Here is a 15,961-nt window from a genome sequence, read left to right on the forward strand (position 1 = left end):
CTGCAGGTTATTAGTCTTAATTTCAAGGTGCAATGTTTTGAGAGGCCAGTAACACTAAGTACAGTCTGCTTACCATTTTCCAAACGTTCAGTCAGTGCAACAGGCAGCTATAAGCTTCCAACATCTGCTGGTGCTCTGCTCACTCACACTGAAGATTTAGTCCTGTGGACTGAGGCATTAATGACGGTTAAGGGTCCAGCTGTCCTTTATTCATATCAAGGTATCAGAATTAAGTTTATGGAAATGTTTTGGGAATTTATAGAGTTGTTAATACGCTGATATGAGACTGTCCCATTCCCTCACTCTCTCCCGTTCCACAGTAGCTCATAAAAACTCTCCTTCATTTTATGGGGTTACAGCGGGAGTGAAAGTGCATGGGCTTTATGAGGCGTAGCAATGGCTGGCAAGAGGACTGAGATATGCTTATTTGTTTGTTTCCTATTTCACAAGACAGGCTGCAGATAAGTTTGAAATATGACATCACACTGCACTGTTCAGCTGCTCGTTGAAAACCAGGAGGTTTGGAGGACAGTCGCAATTATCAATATATTATGAAAAAGAGCAAACTCATAATTCACAGGCTCAAAAATATATTTTTACCTGTATAACTTGATAAGCATTCATTTTTTTGGCACACGTGGAAATGAGGACCAGGCCAAAAAAATTTATTTGTAAAAAAAGCGTTCCACTAAAGTTGAGTTTTAACCGACATTGTCCCGACATGTTTAAAGGAAGGAGCCTGTAATTAGAACATGCAGCGCTGAGGCATAAAAGCAAACCTTTCCTCTGATTAAGTTAAACACATTGGAATAGAGCACGGAGACGTTTGACCTCAGTGACCGATTGCACAGAATTGGTTTTTAATCTTTGGCTACAATGCCCAACAGAAGCAGAGAGGGAGGGTGCATCTGGAGATCACCTTCCAAGGTCTCCTTCCCGGCCTTACGCCTCACGGCACACTCCTCGGGGCTTTGACGGATGACACAAGCGCCGGCGAGTGATAGGCTATTATTTCACTTTGCTTTGGATAAATGGCAATGCGGGATCCTACCTGTCGCCTGCCCTTCTCTTTCTTTTGTCTTGTTCTCTTGTCCCATCTTTACAGCGGTATGCCACCGCAGACGGGAATAGAAGGTGAAAACTAAGAGTGCTGAGATTTTATCAGAGCAATTTGTGGATTTCTCCTCCACATTTCAGCTCTGCTGCTTTTTGACTTTTTGTTTTTTTCCTCCCTGCAGCCAAAGTGGGTTTGGAGAGTGAGAATAAGCTGGATAACGACCAACTTGTGTGTTATTTGGCTTTTTTCTCCCCCATCATTAAGTGTGAAATGCGTTTCTTTTTTGGGAAGCTGCTTTTTTTACCCTTATTCTGATGAAATTGTCTCTGCTTATTGCTTTCAGACCAACAGTATTCATGGTCCCCCTCGCAGTACTTCGATGAGGACAGCTACTCCCCTCCACCCAGGAACATGAAGGGTCTCTCCGGCGGCCGCCCTGCCCACCTCCAGCTCACCTCCCCCACCTCTGCCCACACCTGCGGCCTGGCTGATTGTGACCATTCCCTGGACCACCTGCACCACCATGTTGACTCACGGCCTCCTTCCTATCTCCTCAGCCCCACTGAGAGCTGCCCCCTTGACGGTCATCACCGCTGCTCCCCACGGAGCTCCATCCACTCTGAGTGCATGGTGATGCCGATGTCCATGTCGGCCACTGACCACTCTATCTCCAGTAGCACTTTCCCCCGCATGCACTACGGCAGCGCTTCGCGGGACAGTGGCGGGAACGCCTCGGGTGGCAGGGAATCTCGAGACAACGGCGGCTCATCCTCGCACGGCGGCAGTGGCAAAATGAACCGAATCCCAGCAAACCTCCTGGACCAATTTGAAAAACAGATGCCACTGCACCGGGACGGCTTCCACACGCTGCAGTACCAGCGCACCTCCACCACGACCACGACTACAGAGCAGCGCAACGAAAGCCCCGGGCGAATACGCCACTTAGTCCACTCAGTACAGAAGCTTTTCACAAAGTCACACTCCCTGGAGGGCTCCTCCAAGATGAACGGCACCAAAGGTGACTCACACAGGGAAAGCTCGCACCACCACCATCACCACCACCAAGGCCACCACAAACACAGCAAACGCAGCAAGAGCAAAGAGCGCAAGTCCGACAGCAGCAAGCAGCGCTCGGGAGGTTGGTGGAGTTCGGATGACAACCTTGACAGCGACAGCACATACAGAACGCCGAGCGTCATGTCACGGCATCCAGTCGACCACATCAGCCACTGTTACCCCGAGTCTGTGCACGGCCACATGGTGGGAGATCTGTCGCTAAAGACCTCCAAAAGCAACAACGACGTGAAGTGCTCAGCCTGCGAAAGCATAGCCATGGCGCCAGAGGGCAAGTTCATGAAGAGAAGCTCCTGGTCAACGCTGACAGTTAGCCAGGCCAAGGAGGCCTACAGGAAGTCCTCACTCAACTTGGAAAAGCCAATGATGCCCACAGATCTCAAGCCCAACCTCAGGCCCTGCCACTATCTACAGGTGAGTTTGGCTTTGGTCAGGTTTAAGAACAGGGACTAGTCAGCAGACGCAAAAACAAGTAATTTTTCAGAACTCCTGACATCATCGCATTATTCTGCATCTTCAGTGAGCGCAGTAGTATAGTTGTAGTTACACTGGTGCACTGAGCTGCACTGCACCATTATGACTCCCCAACATCCCGGCTGGGATACAAGCGGGGCCATCAGATTTCGACCAAACAAAATCAAACCTGCATGCCGCCAAACAGAGTTTATTTTTAAATGAAATGCTCTGATTTGTATGTTGATGCAACAGAAGGAGCGATGATAGCGTTCGTTTTCTGTCACTGCACTGCTTTGAGTGTCGTTTTATAGAGTTTTCAAGAACTTTAGGCTTTGTAGAAAAGACGAGCAAGCCTGCGCTCACAGGAGAAGAAAAGCTGCTCGTCTCAGTTGGCTTTAAAAGCTGATCTCAAAGACAGTGTTTTGTTTGTCACTGCCCTGGATATTACATTGTGAACCTGTCCTATGGCTCAGCATGTGGCTGGCAATAGAAAGGACTAGCACAGCAGGACAAATCAATTAACTCTGTAAATGATCTGTGCTGGAGGGGAAGAGCTGGCAGTATGAGAATAAAAGGCCAGAAATCAATCTGGATTTTTTTTACTGTGTTGTTTTCTCTGATTTCACAGAGGATTCAGTCTGGAAAAGTTTAGCATTTAGCTCAGACCCATGATCGGCTCTGCAGGAGACCTTATAGCACAGAAGGGATCAATTCAGTGAGTCAGCACTTTTCACAAAAGGTTCTCATGGGTTTATAAGCATGCTGCAGGGTATATGGAATAAGAAAGTACACTTTCAATCCCAAATTGCAAATTCAAGCCAGAAAAACGACATTATGTAACCGTGCTGCTGCAAATATAACAATGTGAAATGTGATTGCATCATGTAAGTACTGCCTGTAGCCAAAATAAAGCGATCGTTCAGCGCAAAGAAAAAGAGCAGACTTGGAGACTCGTTGCTCTAAGCAGAGAGCGTGTCGTATGATTGCCTAATGTTGTAAATGAAAAGCCGACACGTCACTGAAATCAGCTTCAGCTGATATCATCGGACAGTTTTACGATGAGTTTTTCAGCACAGAATCAGGCAGACGGTGCATCATCCACTCCAGTTTTTTTGCATATCCAATAAGGAAAGTAATCTCTTAAAGAGAGAGTTGCAGTGCTGGCACCCCCACCTGTTCCCGTCTTCTGTTTGGTCATTCAGCTGAGGTAGTGTCCGAGTCACAGCACTATAAACACTTCTAAAAATATCCTGCCGCAGGGCTATATTTAGACCGGCGTTATCAATCCGATCCGTACAGGGCTTGACACATCTTCCCTCCCCAGAGGAAAATCAATGCGCTCTCAGGGAACGCTCGGAGACGACGTATTGAAGGAGAGGGAGAGAGAAAGTTGGAGATGCGTATATATGGCTGAGGTTTATGGCTCTGTGGATGTGCTGAGATACTTTAGGAAACAGAAGAGAGGAAACAAAGCAATGCTCCCCGTGGCTGCTGTTGTTGCTCATCAACAGGAGCAGTCAGGCAGAGAGATGGAGCCAATAGTCAGGAATGATACTCTACACACACTGAGGGGTCACATTGAGAAGTACTCGGATCCTGCTGCTGCTGAATTGGGATTACCCACAACTGTCTGCTCTGCAGCAGCAGCATAAAGCCTATCCAGGGAGAGTGTGTGTGCTGAACCTGTCAGTGTGTGAGTGGCAGTGTTCGTGAAAAAGTGTGTTTTTTTCTGTTTATCACACACCAGATGGTTTGATGAGGTGCTAGTCACCTTGTTGCCGTCCTTGGGTGATGACGGAGAGAGTGAGAAACTTTGAAAGTTTGGTAGAACTATAGACACAGACTTTTATCATAGACTTATTAAAGTAATCTAACTTTGCAACTTTGTAACAAATCAATCCCATAAATCCTACTGCAGGTAATAAAGTTAAATGTTAATGTTTGTGCACGTGGCAGGTCTGTGCGAGTCTTTGTGCGTGGAAGCAGGATGAACTGGACATTAGGGAAGACAGACGGGTTCATATAGAAGATTTTTCTCTAAAATGATAAGTGGTGGGGAGTCAGACCTGGCATTAGCATCTCTTCCTGTCATCTCTCAAATTAGCCCTAATTAGCCCGTTCTGAGATCTGTACACACTAATAGCCACTGAACCATCTATTGTAATGCGCGTGTAGGTGTGTGGGCCAGCCTTTGTCCGTCGTTGCAGTGTGCAGCAGACGCTGTAATCCATGTTCAAAATGTATCAGCATCTTATGGCATTGCAAAACACACTTTTAATTAATTTTGCAACGCTTTGTTGGTTTTGTTATTGTTTTCCATGAATGGTCGGATGCTGCATCGCTGTGAATTATGGCCAGGAATTATCTCCTTCCTTTCACGAAGGATGTATTCTCAGTGTATCCTCCACTAAAGGAGGTCATAAAGGAAGAACTGAAGAACCTTTCCTAACGATTTAGAGAATTCAAACGGCTCTTAATATGTCAGCTACACAGATACTTCCAGATCACTTTGGTTTGGAGCCTTTCTAAGTAAAACCGTCTATTAAACTGCACCCAATAACTCTGCGTTACTGACAACTCTCAGCCCAGATTAAGTGAGCTTTTCTAGCAAATAGAGTTCCTTCCTCTTCCTTCGTACAGTAGCGTTGTACAAAGGAAGGATTAGTCTTTGATAGTTTTGCTGATAGGGCATTGCGGTGGGATTTAATAAGCCAATTAACTGCCATGTTGGCTTGCCAAAGGTGGGGCTTGAGAGGCAGAAAGGCTGCTGATTAAAATACAAAAGCAAAGTGCAAAGCAGCAGAAACAAAACTGGCACTGTGATGGAAAGCTGTAGTAACGCACACCCACACACACTCGGGGGTTTCCTAGCATTTTTATGAAGGAGTTCCCAGATAGCAATCGGGCCACGAACCCTTACGTAGAGGGATCTCGTCCCAGGAACCCGAAGATCAGACGACTGTCTGTCTCTGTTTGCCGGAGGCGACGATGTGGATTATCACTGTGACAGCGTGCATCTTATTGCAGTCGTGTTATTATGTCAAACCTCAAGTTTCTTTTGATTTTAATGTGATTGTTTCAGGGTATAAACATTAAATAGTCACTTGTTAAGCTGCAATCTGCAAAATGCCTTTTTCTGATCCAGTAGCCAGGCTAAATCAATAATAATAGCCAGCTATGATGCCATCCTAATTCTTGGGAGGTTTAATAGCCATATTTTCTGCCTTACAGGCGTTTCCTGCCAAGACTTCTTCACTGTTTAAGTGTATTATTACCATGTGGTGCAAAATACCCCAGCACTCCATATGCAGTGTCTAACAGTCTGTTTGGAGAAGTTTCGTCGCAAGCAAGAATTCTCTGATAAACCAGTTGTGCAGTAATAAAAAAGTAATATTGTTTATTTTACATGAACATGAACACATGAGTACATTCAGCATTCAGCACAGGTGTTACCACAGGGGACAAACGTGGAAGCAAAATCACAGACTGCACAGAGTTCTGATGAATAAGAAGGAGAGAAGAATATGTATTTGTAATGCTGGGGTAGGTGAAGGATGAAAAGCGTAGGTAGGTTTCCCCCTCACAACAGAAGAGAACCTCATGCCATCTCTTTTATCTGTCATCAAAATACTCAAAAGGAAAATCTGTCCTTGTGTGTACTTTCTGTAAGAAGTTCTTCCTTTTGTTGATCTGAAAGGTTTTTTGTTTGTTTGAGACACCTCTTAGCAACAGAACAAGGGTGAAGAGTTGAAAAAGTCTTGGTTGAATGTCTTTCTTCTGTTTTTAGTGCAGAAATGTTGGGCAGTCTCATTCACATCGAGTTATCATCACAAACATGCTGCGGCCCTCAAGATTTCAGAGATTTTAATGTCAGTCCACAGCTTTGCTTCACTGTGAAATATCTCAACGTTTACTCAAATGATTGCTGCAAACTTTGTGCATTTATTCATAAAGCACAAAACCTTAAACCGAAAGCCAGCAGCTTCATGAAAGCATGCTAAAAGGTGGAACGAGCTGCTGAATATCAATTAAAAATCAGTAGAGTGTTGATGTGGCAGATGTGCTCATGCTAGAGTGCTACACAATTATTGCAACCATGTAAACTTGCAGTCTTGTTAGCTTTGAAGACGGGGACTGTCTGTGATCAGTTGGTTACCATCTAACAATTTAATTGTTGCAATATGTTTGTGATAATGTAACTATAGTAAGATTCCAAAAATTGCAACTGTGTTGCCGTTTATCTACACAGAAAATCACATCAGTTACTTTTATTCCACAAATCCTGATCCTGCAGAACCCAAAAACTGCTAAATGACCCAGGCATTCAGCAAGCTTGTTTATAGAAATATAACCAGAATAAACAGTAATTATTTGCAGACCTTTTCTAATCTGCTGAGAATGACTGCAGGCAAACAACAGTTGCTGCAACTTCTTGCAATCAGTCTCCAACAGCAGAAATAAAAACCCCTCAGCAATCACAGATTTGTTTCTAGCTGCAAGGAGACTGACATCTTCTTTTTATTCTACAGCGACTGAGCCATTCCATTCTACAGCGACTGAGCTGTTGCTCGTTAACCATCTCAAGTTCAGGAGCGCGCTCCGTTGAGTAAATGCCCCGGTGAGCGTTTTTTTTTTTTTTTATAAAGTTACCATTTAGCTCACAGTTCAGGTTCATAGAGCTGCCAGCACGTCTGCAGATTAGAACCCTCCTGTTAAGCTCTTGGAATCATTCGTTGCCCCTGTGAGCTCTGCTGATGCTCATACAGCAGCTTTAGTGTTTGAATCACTCTGAGAAGTGCTGTTGGTATTCATGAGATTGATTCTGTTACAGCCAAAATGACAAATTTATTCTCTTCATCTTCCCGGGGCATGACTGCTGTCGTTTTGTTACTGAGCACGATTATTTACACTTTTACGACTTTGTCTGAAAATGTAAAGCGGCAGTAAACAAACAAACAACATGAGCTGAGACTGCAGATTTGTGAATGTTGCATGTTTGTGCAAAAGCAGCACGAGACATGAGGAGTCCACGTTGGTGTGTAGTGGGAGGCTGGTGGATGGGATTACCAGTGATTGCACCTTTAAGAGCACTCTAACTCCCATCAACCAATAGGTATCAGCCATCTCTCCATATTTCTGCACAGTGCATTGCTCACTCTTTCTCTCTCTCCCTCTGTCTGCCCCGGCGTATTTCTTTACTTAATACCAATGACTTATGTCTCTTAGTGGGTGTATAGATAGAGCCGCAGAGTTAATCAATGAAATGCACTGCAGCACTGCAGGAGCATTGGCCGGGGCCTGGCTACCCCCACTACCGGCATGCACACAAACACACACATATACACACTGCATTCTCTCTGGCCTCCAACAGAGCCACAGATCAAAGCTGTGAAAGTAAAAGTAGACAAAGTAAAAGTAGACACACAAATGTGCCAGTGTCTGCTTAATCCTGCTACGAGATGCTGGTGAGGCAAGGTTGTTTGCTGCCATTGCTGAAGTGTCGGAGCAGCTTGGGCACGTACCAGGAGTTGTGGTCATAAAAATCTCATTATAGTACGAGAAAAACAATTTTCCCCGAACCGCGTCTCTTATTTTTTGAGCAGAATCCAGTTGATTAAATCAAGTTAAAGTTCCGTTATTGTGAAGAGAAAAGCTAAAATGTAAAATTTCCCACTGTGAATTTTCACAGAGCTCCCACAAATCTTGGCTCGTATTCACATCATTGCATCAGAAGCTTCATCAAAGTTTCCCTGTGGAACATTTTTGGATGCTCACCTCTGAATTCCTCTCTTAGTGGGATCTTTAGGTCAAGGTGAGCAGCGAAGCACTCGTACGATCAGAAACTGACCACTCACTGTTTTTTATCTTCACAGGGAGACACCCTGGAATCTATCCTCTTTATCAGCAAATTTAAATTAAACAAATCTCACCACAGCTTGTGCCTGTCCTCTGGCATTCCGTTCATTAATTAGACGTCTAAAAATATCAAACCCCTCCAAGACTTAATTAACCCATCGACTCCATTTGGTAGATGGTGTCTGTCTGTCTTTGGAGGGGAGATGAATGACTTGTATCGCTGTGTGTTTGAGAGTGTATCCATATGGCTGTGTACATGTCCCAGTTAACTGTGTGTTTTGCATCGCAGTAAGCTTCTGTAACTCCTTTCACACACGAGTACATGTTAGTGTTCGAGAGGCATTTTGTGCAGCACATCCAAACACCTCAAGCCTAACACAACTTCCTCAGTGATGTCATCACAAAATGCCACTTTATTGGGTAACCTGGTTCTGAGTCAGCTGGCAGCAGCTCTTTTGGGCTTGTAGACATTGAAGTTCAAAGTGAGCATCAGAATGGGGACATTCACGTCCATCCTTTCATGACCACAGCGTAGCGTACCACCCCACGAAGCTCAAACCGTCTCAAACTGGTTCCTGGAACATGACCGTGACTGTACTCACATGGCCTCCACATTCACCAGATCCCCGTCCCCAGAGCCTGGCACAGCTGACTCACATCACGGACGTGTCGTTAGGACATTATGCTTGTATTCAGCTTTTTGCAACAAAGCGTGGATCATGATCGAGGAAATAATTGCTCGATTGTTCAAGATGTTTTGATCTGATGACACTCGCTAGTTTAGCAGTTGTGAGTGTGCGCACGTTAACGCTGCGGGATTAGTGCCGTTTACGTTCCAGAATATAAATATAACATCAGCTTTAATGCCTTTGATGAATTCTTGATGTTTTTCTATTTTTTCCATATAAAACTGATAACTCTTTTATTTGCAGCAAATACCCATTTGAATAAAATTCACATTTCACTTGCTATTTTTCCTGCTGATGGCATTTTTATCAGGGAGTGATTACAGTCATCTACCTGATGCATTGATGACATTTGCATGTAGCCCATCTCCTCCTGACATTTGCCGCTGTCAGTCAGCTGCCACCCAGTTAATTTTCAGAAACATCTGATTGTTGGAGGAAAACACAAACTTTGTATTTGTGTATGTGTTTCAGTTGTGGTTTGAGGACATGTTAAAACCAGGGCGGCAGAGTTACTATGAAATCAAAGAAAACTGCTCAGCGGTCAGATTGAACAAAATAAAAACTCGAGATCTCCATAAAGATGTGAAAGTGAGTCCAGCTTCCACACAGAATGATGACTGACGGTGTCGTATCATGTAAAAGCATGGCTGGCTAAGCTTGTGACATCACAGAGTGCAGCGAGGTTAATCTAAAAAGCAAAATAGAAAAGCTGGAGTAAGAGGGGTTTGTGTTTGCAGCTGTGTGTTTGTAAGTGAGGCTAAGGTTCTGACTCAGCTGTTATCACCACAATAACTCAGTTCTGTTGTTTTTTTTTAAAGAAAAATGTGTGCAGGAAAGAGAGCGAGTGAGAGAGGGAGTAACAATCATCACTGATTCATTATATCAGTGGGTGAAGTTAGCCCAGCACATTTTAATAAGCTGCACCACTGTCTTCAATACAGAAACCTATTAGAGCCTTTTAATGGCTTTGCTGTGTGCTGTGTAACGGCATGTACCATAATGGAGTCGCTTTTCCTTTGTGGTACGATGATGATTCAGAAACTAATTTTCCTCCACATCATCTGTACCCATAACACAGTTACATGGTAACAGTTACATGTGTTCTGCTTCAAACGCTTTCAAATAACACAGCAGCCTATCTGCTCAAAGCACATGTGACTAATATTAAAGTGTATTAATCTCCAGCCACACAGAGCCTCTGATTGTCTTCCTCTTCGCTCCACATTCGAGACCTTCGTGATGTTGTGTGTTCAGTGTGAACTGTTTGCTCCGTATGCAATAAAGACAGCCAATGAGTGCTCTCGCTCTGAATGGGAAATGGTGATTCTCACGTGGATACTCAATTACCTGGTTTAACAAGTGGATGAAAATTGCAACATATGCAGTGCCCTGCGCGTTTCGATGGCAGGCTTCCACTTCCGATAGCTTACGACAGAGCGAGCAGAGGCAGCTCCTTTTCTCCTCTGGTTTCGAGCTTTTCTTCCAGCGGTAATTATGATCAGCAGCCCAGTCAAATTCACAGCCGACTTTCAGTCGAGGTTTTGAGCAGTTTGTAACCTGGCCAAACTGCAGAAATACTAAAACACCGCACAGCTGTGTGAAGGCGTTAATGTGTGTTGACTCATCGAGAAATCAAGAAAGGATCTGCATAGCTCAATGGGTGGAACAAACTGTGCCAGAGGTCGGGGTTCAGTTCAAGTGTCTATCAAGCGGCATGTTGCTTCATTGACGGAAATATTATAGCGCTGCTTTTATGGCTTCAGGGTTTTAAAACAACTATATTTACATAAAAAGGTGAGACACCGGGGTCAGGATTCTGTTATTCTGTATTGTTAACTTGGTAAAAATATCTCACCGCTATGGCTCGTTCACAGCCGGAAGGAAAGATAAGAATATTCTTACCAATACTCGCCAAACTTTGTTCCAAAAATCAGCAGAAAGTACAAGAAGACGGCAGATTGTGTTCGGGTAGCTGCATACTCAGGAACCTGTTTTTGGTTCGCTATAACAACACACCAGAAGTAACATTTGGACGTTTCTGCAGTGTCCAGTAAAGGTGCAATCATCTGTTGTTCACTGACACAATAATAATAATACATTTTATTCACAGGCACCTTTAAAGACCCTCAAGGTCTTTGTGTTGTTAGTACAACAACATAAAAACATAAGGTAAATGAAAAATAAAAACAAGCATGAAAGTACAAAAACTAAACAATGTAAAAGTAGACGAAGACAGAGTCATGATGAAGGATATGCAATTCTGAATAGATGGGTTTAAAGATGCGATTCAAAAGTAGGGAGAGAGTTTGTAGTCCGGAGATCCAGTGGAAGCTAAAGGCTCCTGTGGTAGTCAGGCGAGCAGGTGGAACAGCAGAAGAGAAGCTGAAGAAGAGCGGCGTGTACAAGGGGGCGAGTACGTATGGAGATCAGGTAAATATGGAGGAGCGAGGTTATAATCTCCACTAATCTTCCCTGCATCCACTCCACAGAATTCAGTATGAGAATCCTGATGAAACCAGGAAAACGGTGTGGAAGTTCTTGAGAAGTACACCCGGCTAAGGCCCCACTCCCACAGACCTGTCACACAACTACCAGTAACAAGGGAAAAATGTGCTTTCCCTGTCCAGCAGTGATTGGCTGGTCCCAAAGAGGATCACAGGGTTGCCTGATGTTTGTACAGAGGTCACCCACTTGTCTGCAAACACTTGATGAGCAGAAGTAAAAATATTTAGAGACAAATCAGCATCTTCTGTGCAAACTACAAGCAACCGCAGGTTTTCCACAAAGCTCTTTGCAACCAGTTTCATGTTGCTATTGCCAGCAACCGCTTGTTATCTTATAGTAGTACACACTTTTTCCCTCACCACTGGAGATGCCTCCGCTCAGCCTGTAGGGCGGTGCGTGACTGGGGGTTGTGTTGCAGCGAGTGACACTTTCACTGGTACAGAATGGATTCAGAGAGTCTTCAGACGATGGCTCAGGAGTCTGACGGCATATGCAGGAGTGAAAATCAAGATTTAACAGATTAATTCTGTCGGTGCTACATGCTGAGCTGCAGGGTGCTCGCGGTTTTGTTTTTATCTGTTTCATTATTGTTGTTGTGAAACTGCTGAAAGAAATGTTTAGTTTTTGCAAATCAGTGTTTAGTCTCATGGTGATAAACGTTTGATTTGCATATTTGACTTAGTCATTTAAGAAAAACCTCTGTCCTCTGTTATTGTTTAAAATATTTAATACAGTGAATTCAGTGTTTTAAATGTAATTTTACATAATGAATGCTACTACACCAAGTATCAGAAATACACTTTTTCTAATAAGCAAAGCAGAACTCTGTAAAGCAGGCATCTGTAATGCTGAAGAGAGCCACACTGAGAGGAAAAGGCTGTTAAAGTTGCAGTAATAAATATGTTCTGTCAATACAAATACATAAGAGGTCATCTGCAGTGACAGGTCTGAGGTTTGGTTCAGATTTATGGGCATTTTAAAGTCTGTAAAAAAACAAAGTTAGCAGCTTTGTAGTACAGAGCAATCAGCAGCTAAAGGAGGAAACTGGGAAGTTAGTGAGGAACAAGCGGAGCTAAAAACATCATGAATAATACATTCATGGAGCGGCTCAAACATGCTTCCAAACGCTCACTGTTTTAAAAGCTTTAAAAGATGAAAGCGTATTAATGCTCTGCTCCCAAGTAGCAAAAACAACCATTATGTGTCTTTGTTATTCCCCCTACCCACAAGGTGCCCCAGGATGAGTGGGGGGGTTATCCTGGAGGTGGGAAGGACGATGAGATACCTTGCCGTCGGATGCGGAGCAGCAGCTATGTTAAAGCCATGGGGGACGAGGAGAGCGGCGAGTCAGACTCCAGCCCCAAGATGTCGCCTCAGAAGTCAGTGCGGCCAGACGCCCTGGTCAAGGCCATCATCAGACCCAGGGATCTGCTGGACTCCCAGAGGTATGACGCATGCTAGCTACAAGTTTTAGTAATTAATATTGTTTGGCTCTTTTTCGGTTTTAGTTTTTCCTTGCAGGGTCGTGTTTAGTGAGTCAGTGTCCCTGTAGTGCTGCACAAAGCAAACATCTATCTGATGTCCTGAATATAAACATGTATGTTTATGCAATCACATATTCTACACATGGTTTCTTATGTTTGCAAAGAAGAAAGAAAAACATGATGATACCAGTCAAACTCTAAGTATTGATCCCACTCTGTTCAATGTCTCAACGTCCACCAGGATTTCCCTGGGATCCAACTGTGGAGGTTCATACCGCTGTGGCTGCCAAACATAAAAACTTTGAACAGCTCATATAATTATCAATTAAACTTTCACAAGTTTAGTTTGAGGGTTGATTATAATAGACTTGCATGCTTTCTGTCTGTTTCCTTTGCGTGCCGCAGCTGTTTTCACCCACAGTCTAAAAATCCCTTTATTTCCTCTCACTTTAATTCATTATAGGTCACCAACAACCATTGGTTACGTACTGTAACCCCGGTACAGTCGTACCTTTGTGAGCTGTCTACTAATAATGAAAACTCAAATTCAAACATAAATAAAAATGTGACTTAAATGCAAAACGGTGTTACTATTTCTGAGGTTATCGGTTTTGTGCCCATTTATGTTTCAGATGGGGTTTGGGTTAGAGGTCTGAAAAGTGAAGTCAGAGTAGGAGTGCCTTATTTTTTAGTTCAATTCAGTTCAGTTCAATTTTATTTACACAGCGCGGAATCACAACGACAGTCACCTCAAGGTGCTTTATATTGTAAGGTAGAGTCTACAATAACACATACAGAGAAAAAACCCAACAATCATATGAGCAAGCACTTTGGCGACAGTGGGAAGGAAAAACTCCCTTTTAACAGGAAGAAACCTCCGGCAGAACCAGGCTCAGGGAGGGGCGGGGCCATCTGCTGCGACCGGTTAGGAGATACATCAGTCAAATTAGAGTAAAAATAAGACAACAGCCTCCTTGCAGCTTGGATAAACCACTGTTTGCCCAATGATTACACTTAATTATTATTTTTTTTTTTGTATTTATGACCGATTTAAAGTAGCTGACATTCATATAAAAGTGTAGTTTTTCCAGCTTCTGGAACCTTTATTGCTTCATAAAACCTCTTTAAATGAGTTCATTTTCCTGACATCTGATGTAATTTCAGATCATGAACATGGATCTGTGTTCTTAGGAGCAATTGTTGCCTCACTGTTACCTCTCTCGTGCACAATCCCCCGAGCACCAGTTTTAATATTCCATATTTGACCCACCAGCACGTCGGTGTCAAGCCCCTGATGGCTGAACCTTGTAGTCATCAGAATTCCTTCATGGGTTTTCATATCAGCTGTGAGAACATGTTAGGCGCACTCTTCTGGGACGTGTCCTATTAAATGGTGAGGAAATTGAGGGCTTTTGTTTCGATAACTTGTCAGTGGAGGAAAACACTCATAAGAGGATTACAAGATAAGATGAGCTGAAGACACGCGAAAAACTCACTCACTCAGTTACGTTACAGAGAGACGCGAGACGAGTTACTTTGATTATTGCTTTTACAAACCCATCAGATTAGAATAAAATGAGTTACTAAAGCAGGGGTCCCCAACTCCAGGCCTCGAGGGCCGGTGTCCTGCAGGTTTTAGATCTCACCCTGGGTCAACACACCTGAATCAAATGATGAGTTCATTACCAGGCCTCTGGAGAACTTCAAGACATGTTGAGGAGGTCATTTGAATCAGCTGTGTTGGATCAAGGACACATCTAAAAACTGGCCTGGAGTTGGGGACACCTGTACTAAAGAGTGCTGTTTGTGTCCTTAAACGTTTAGTCTTAGGTTGTGTTACCAACAGACTCGAGGTATTTGTCGGTTTTTGTTTGCCTCACCTCGTCCTTCACGAGGTGTTCACCTGAACACAGCTCTGGATAAACATGAGAGGCACCACACGACATCCTTTCTATTACTAAATTGTATATTCTATCCAGTGTTTCCTTTTTTGCACATTTTACTATACTGCCTTTTATGTTTTGAAATTGTGTTTTAACAGTACTCCAGACACTAAATGAAGACATTGTGTTTGGCAGATTCCCATTTTCAGTCATTTCTAAAAGGTGGCAATAAAAGAAAGTAGATTCACTTTTGCATCTCGCTCAGCGGAGCCATCTTTCTTTTCTCTCTGCAGAATGTGAAAACTGTAATTATAGCTGAGGTTCACAAGTGTATTTTAATAATGTGACAATTTAAAGGGTATCCCAGACCTGCTTTTCCAAAGCACAGTGTTTTTATCTGCCTCTGTTCTCATATATCGAGTGCATTTATCAGCCAAGGTTTGAGTCGAGTGCAGCGGGATCCATTAAAGACCCGCAGCCTCGACTTCAGTCGCAGAAAGCCCGATTTTACTTTCTCATTTTCAGACAGTTCGATGGTTTCTTTCCTTTTATCAAGACTTTGGGACAAAATGTGCAGACAAGATCAAAGGCAAATACTCTGCGGTAGTTCTGTGATCTACGCCGATGATTGTGATGTGTTTCCAGTAAGACTTTGATTTAAGAGTAAAAACATTTTAGATTTACTTCTAAACCTAACTTTTAATTCACTTGTTTTCTCTCCTGTTAACTAAAATCACTTCGAGTGCTCTTCAGTTCAGGTGACGACAGAAAGAACCTTGGAGGCAAAATTGGGGATAATGTGGAAGGTGGACTAAACTCTGAAGAAGCCACTCAGAGCAGGTGATGCTGCAGGAAAAATGAGGTCTTGTTTGACCACACTTATTTTTAGATCAAACTTACCCAGGTAACAGGATTAATACTGAACTACCCTGGGGCTTGGGGGGCAGGTATGTTAAC

At 43.4% G+C, this 15,961-nt stretch overlaps 1 protein-coding gene across 2 annotated transcripts in view; it reads left to right on the forward strand.

The window, feature by feature from the left end:
- The first annotated feature begins 1,408 nt into the window (after window positions 1-1,408).
- dlgap2a (discs, large (Drosophila) homolog-associated protein 2a) overlaps window positions 1,409-15,961 on the forward strand; it is a 52,082-nt gene continuing 37,529 nt past the window's right edge. For both annotated transcript variants that reach the window (XM_013912393.1, XM_013912392.1), the window contains exons 1-2: window positions 1,409-2,545; window positions 12,868-13,082. In XM_013912393.1, coding sequence (XP_013767847.1) covers window positions 1,469-2,545; window positions 12,868-13,082 — 1,292 coding nt within the window. In that variant the 5' untranslated portion in view covers window positions 1,409-1,468. The remainder of the gene's footprint in view (window positions 2,546-12,867; window positions 13,083-15,961) is intronic.

The sequence above is a fragment of the Pundamilia nyererei genome, unplaced genomic scaffold, assembly GCF_000239375.1.
Source record: "Pundamilia nyererei isolate P.nyererei 1_Seehausen unplaced genomic scaffold, PunNye1.0 scaffold00088, whole genome shotgun sequence".
Taxonomy (NCBI): domain Eukaryota; kingdom Metazoa; phylum Chordata; class Actinopteri; order Cichliformes; family Cichlidae; genus Pundamilia; species Pundamilia nyererei.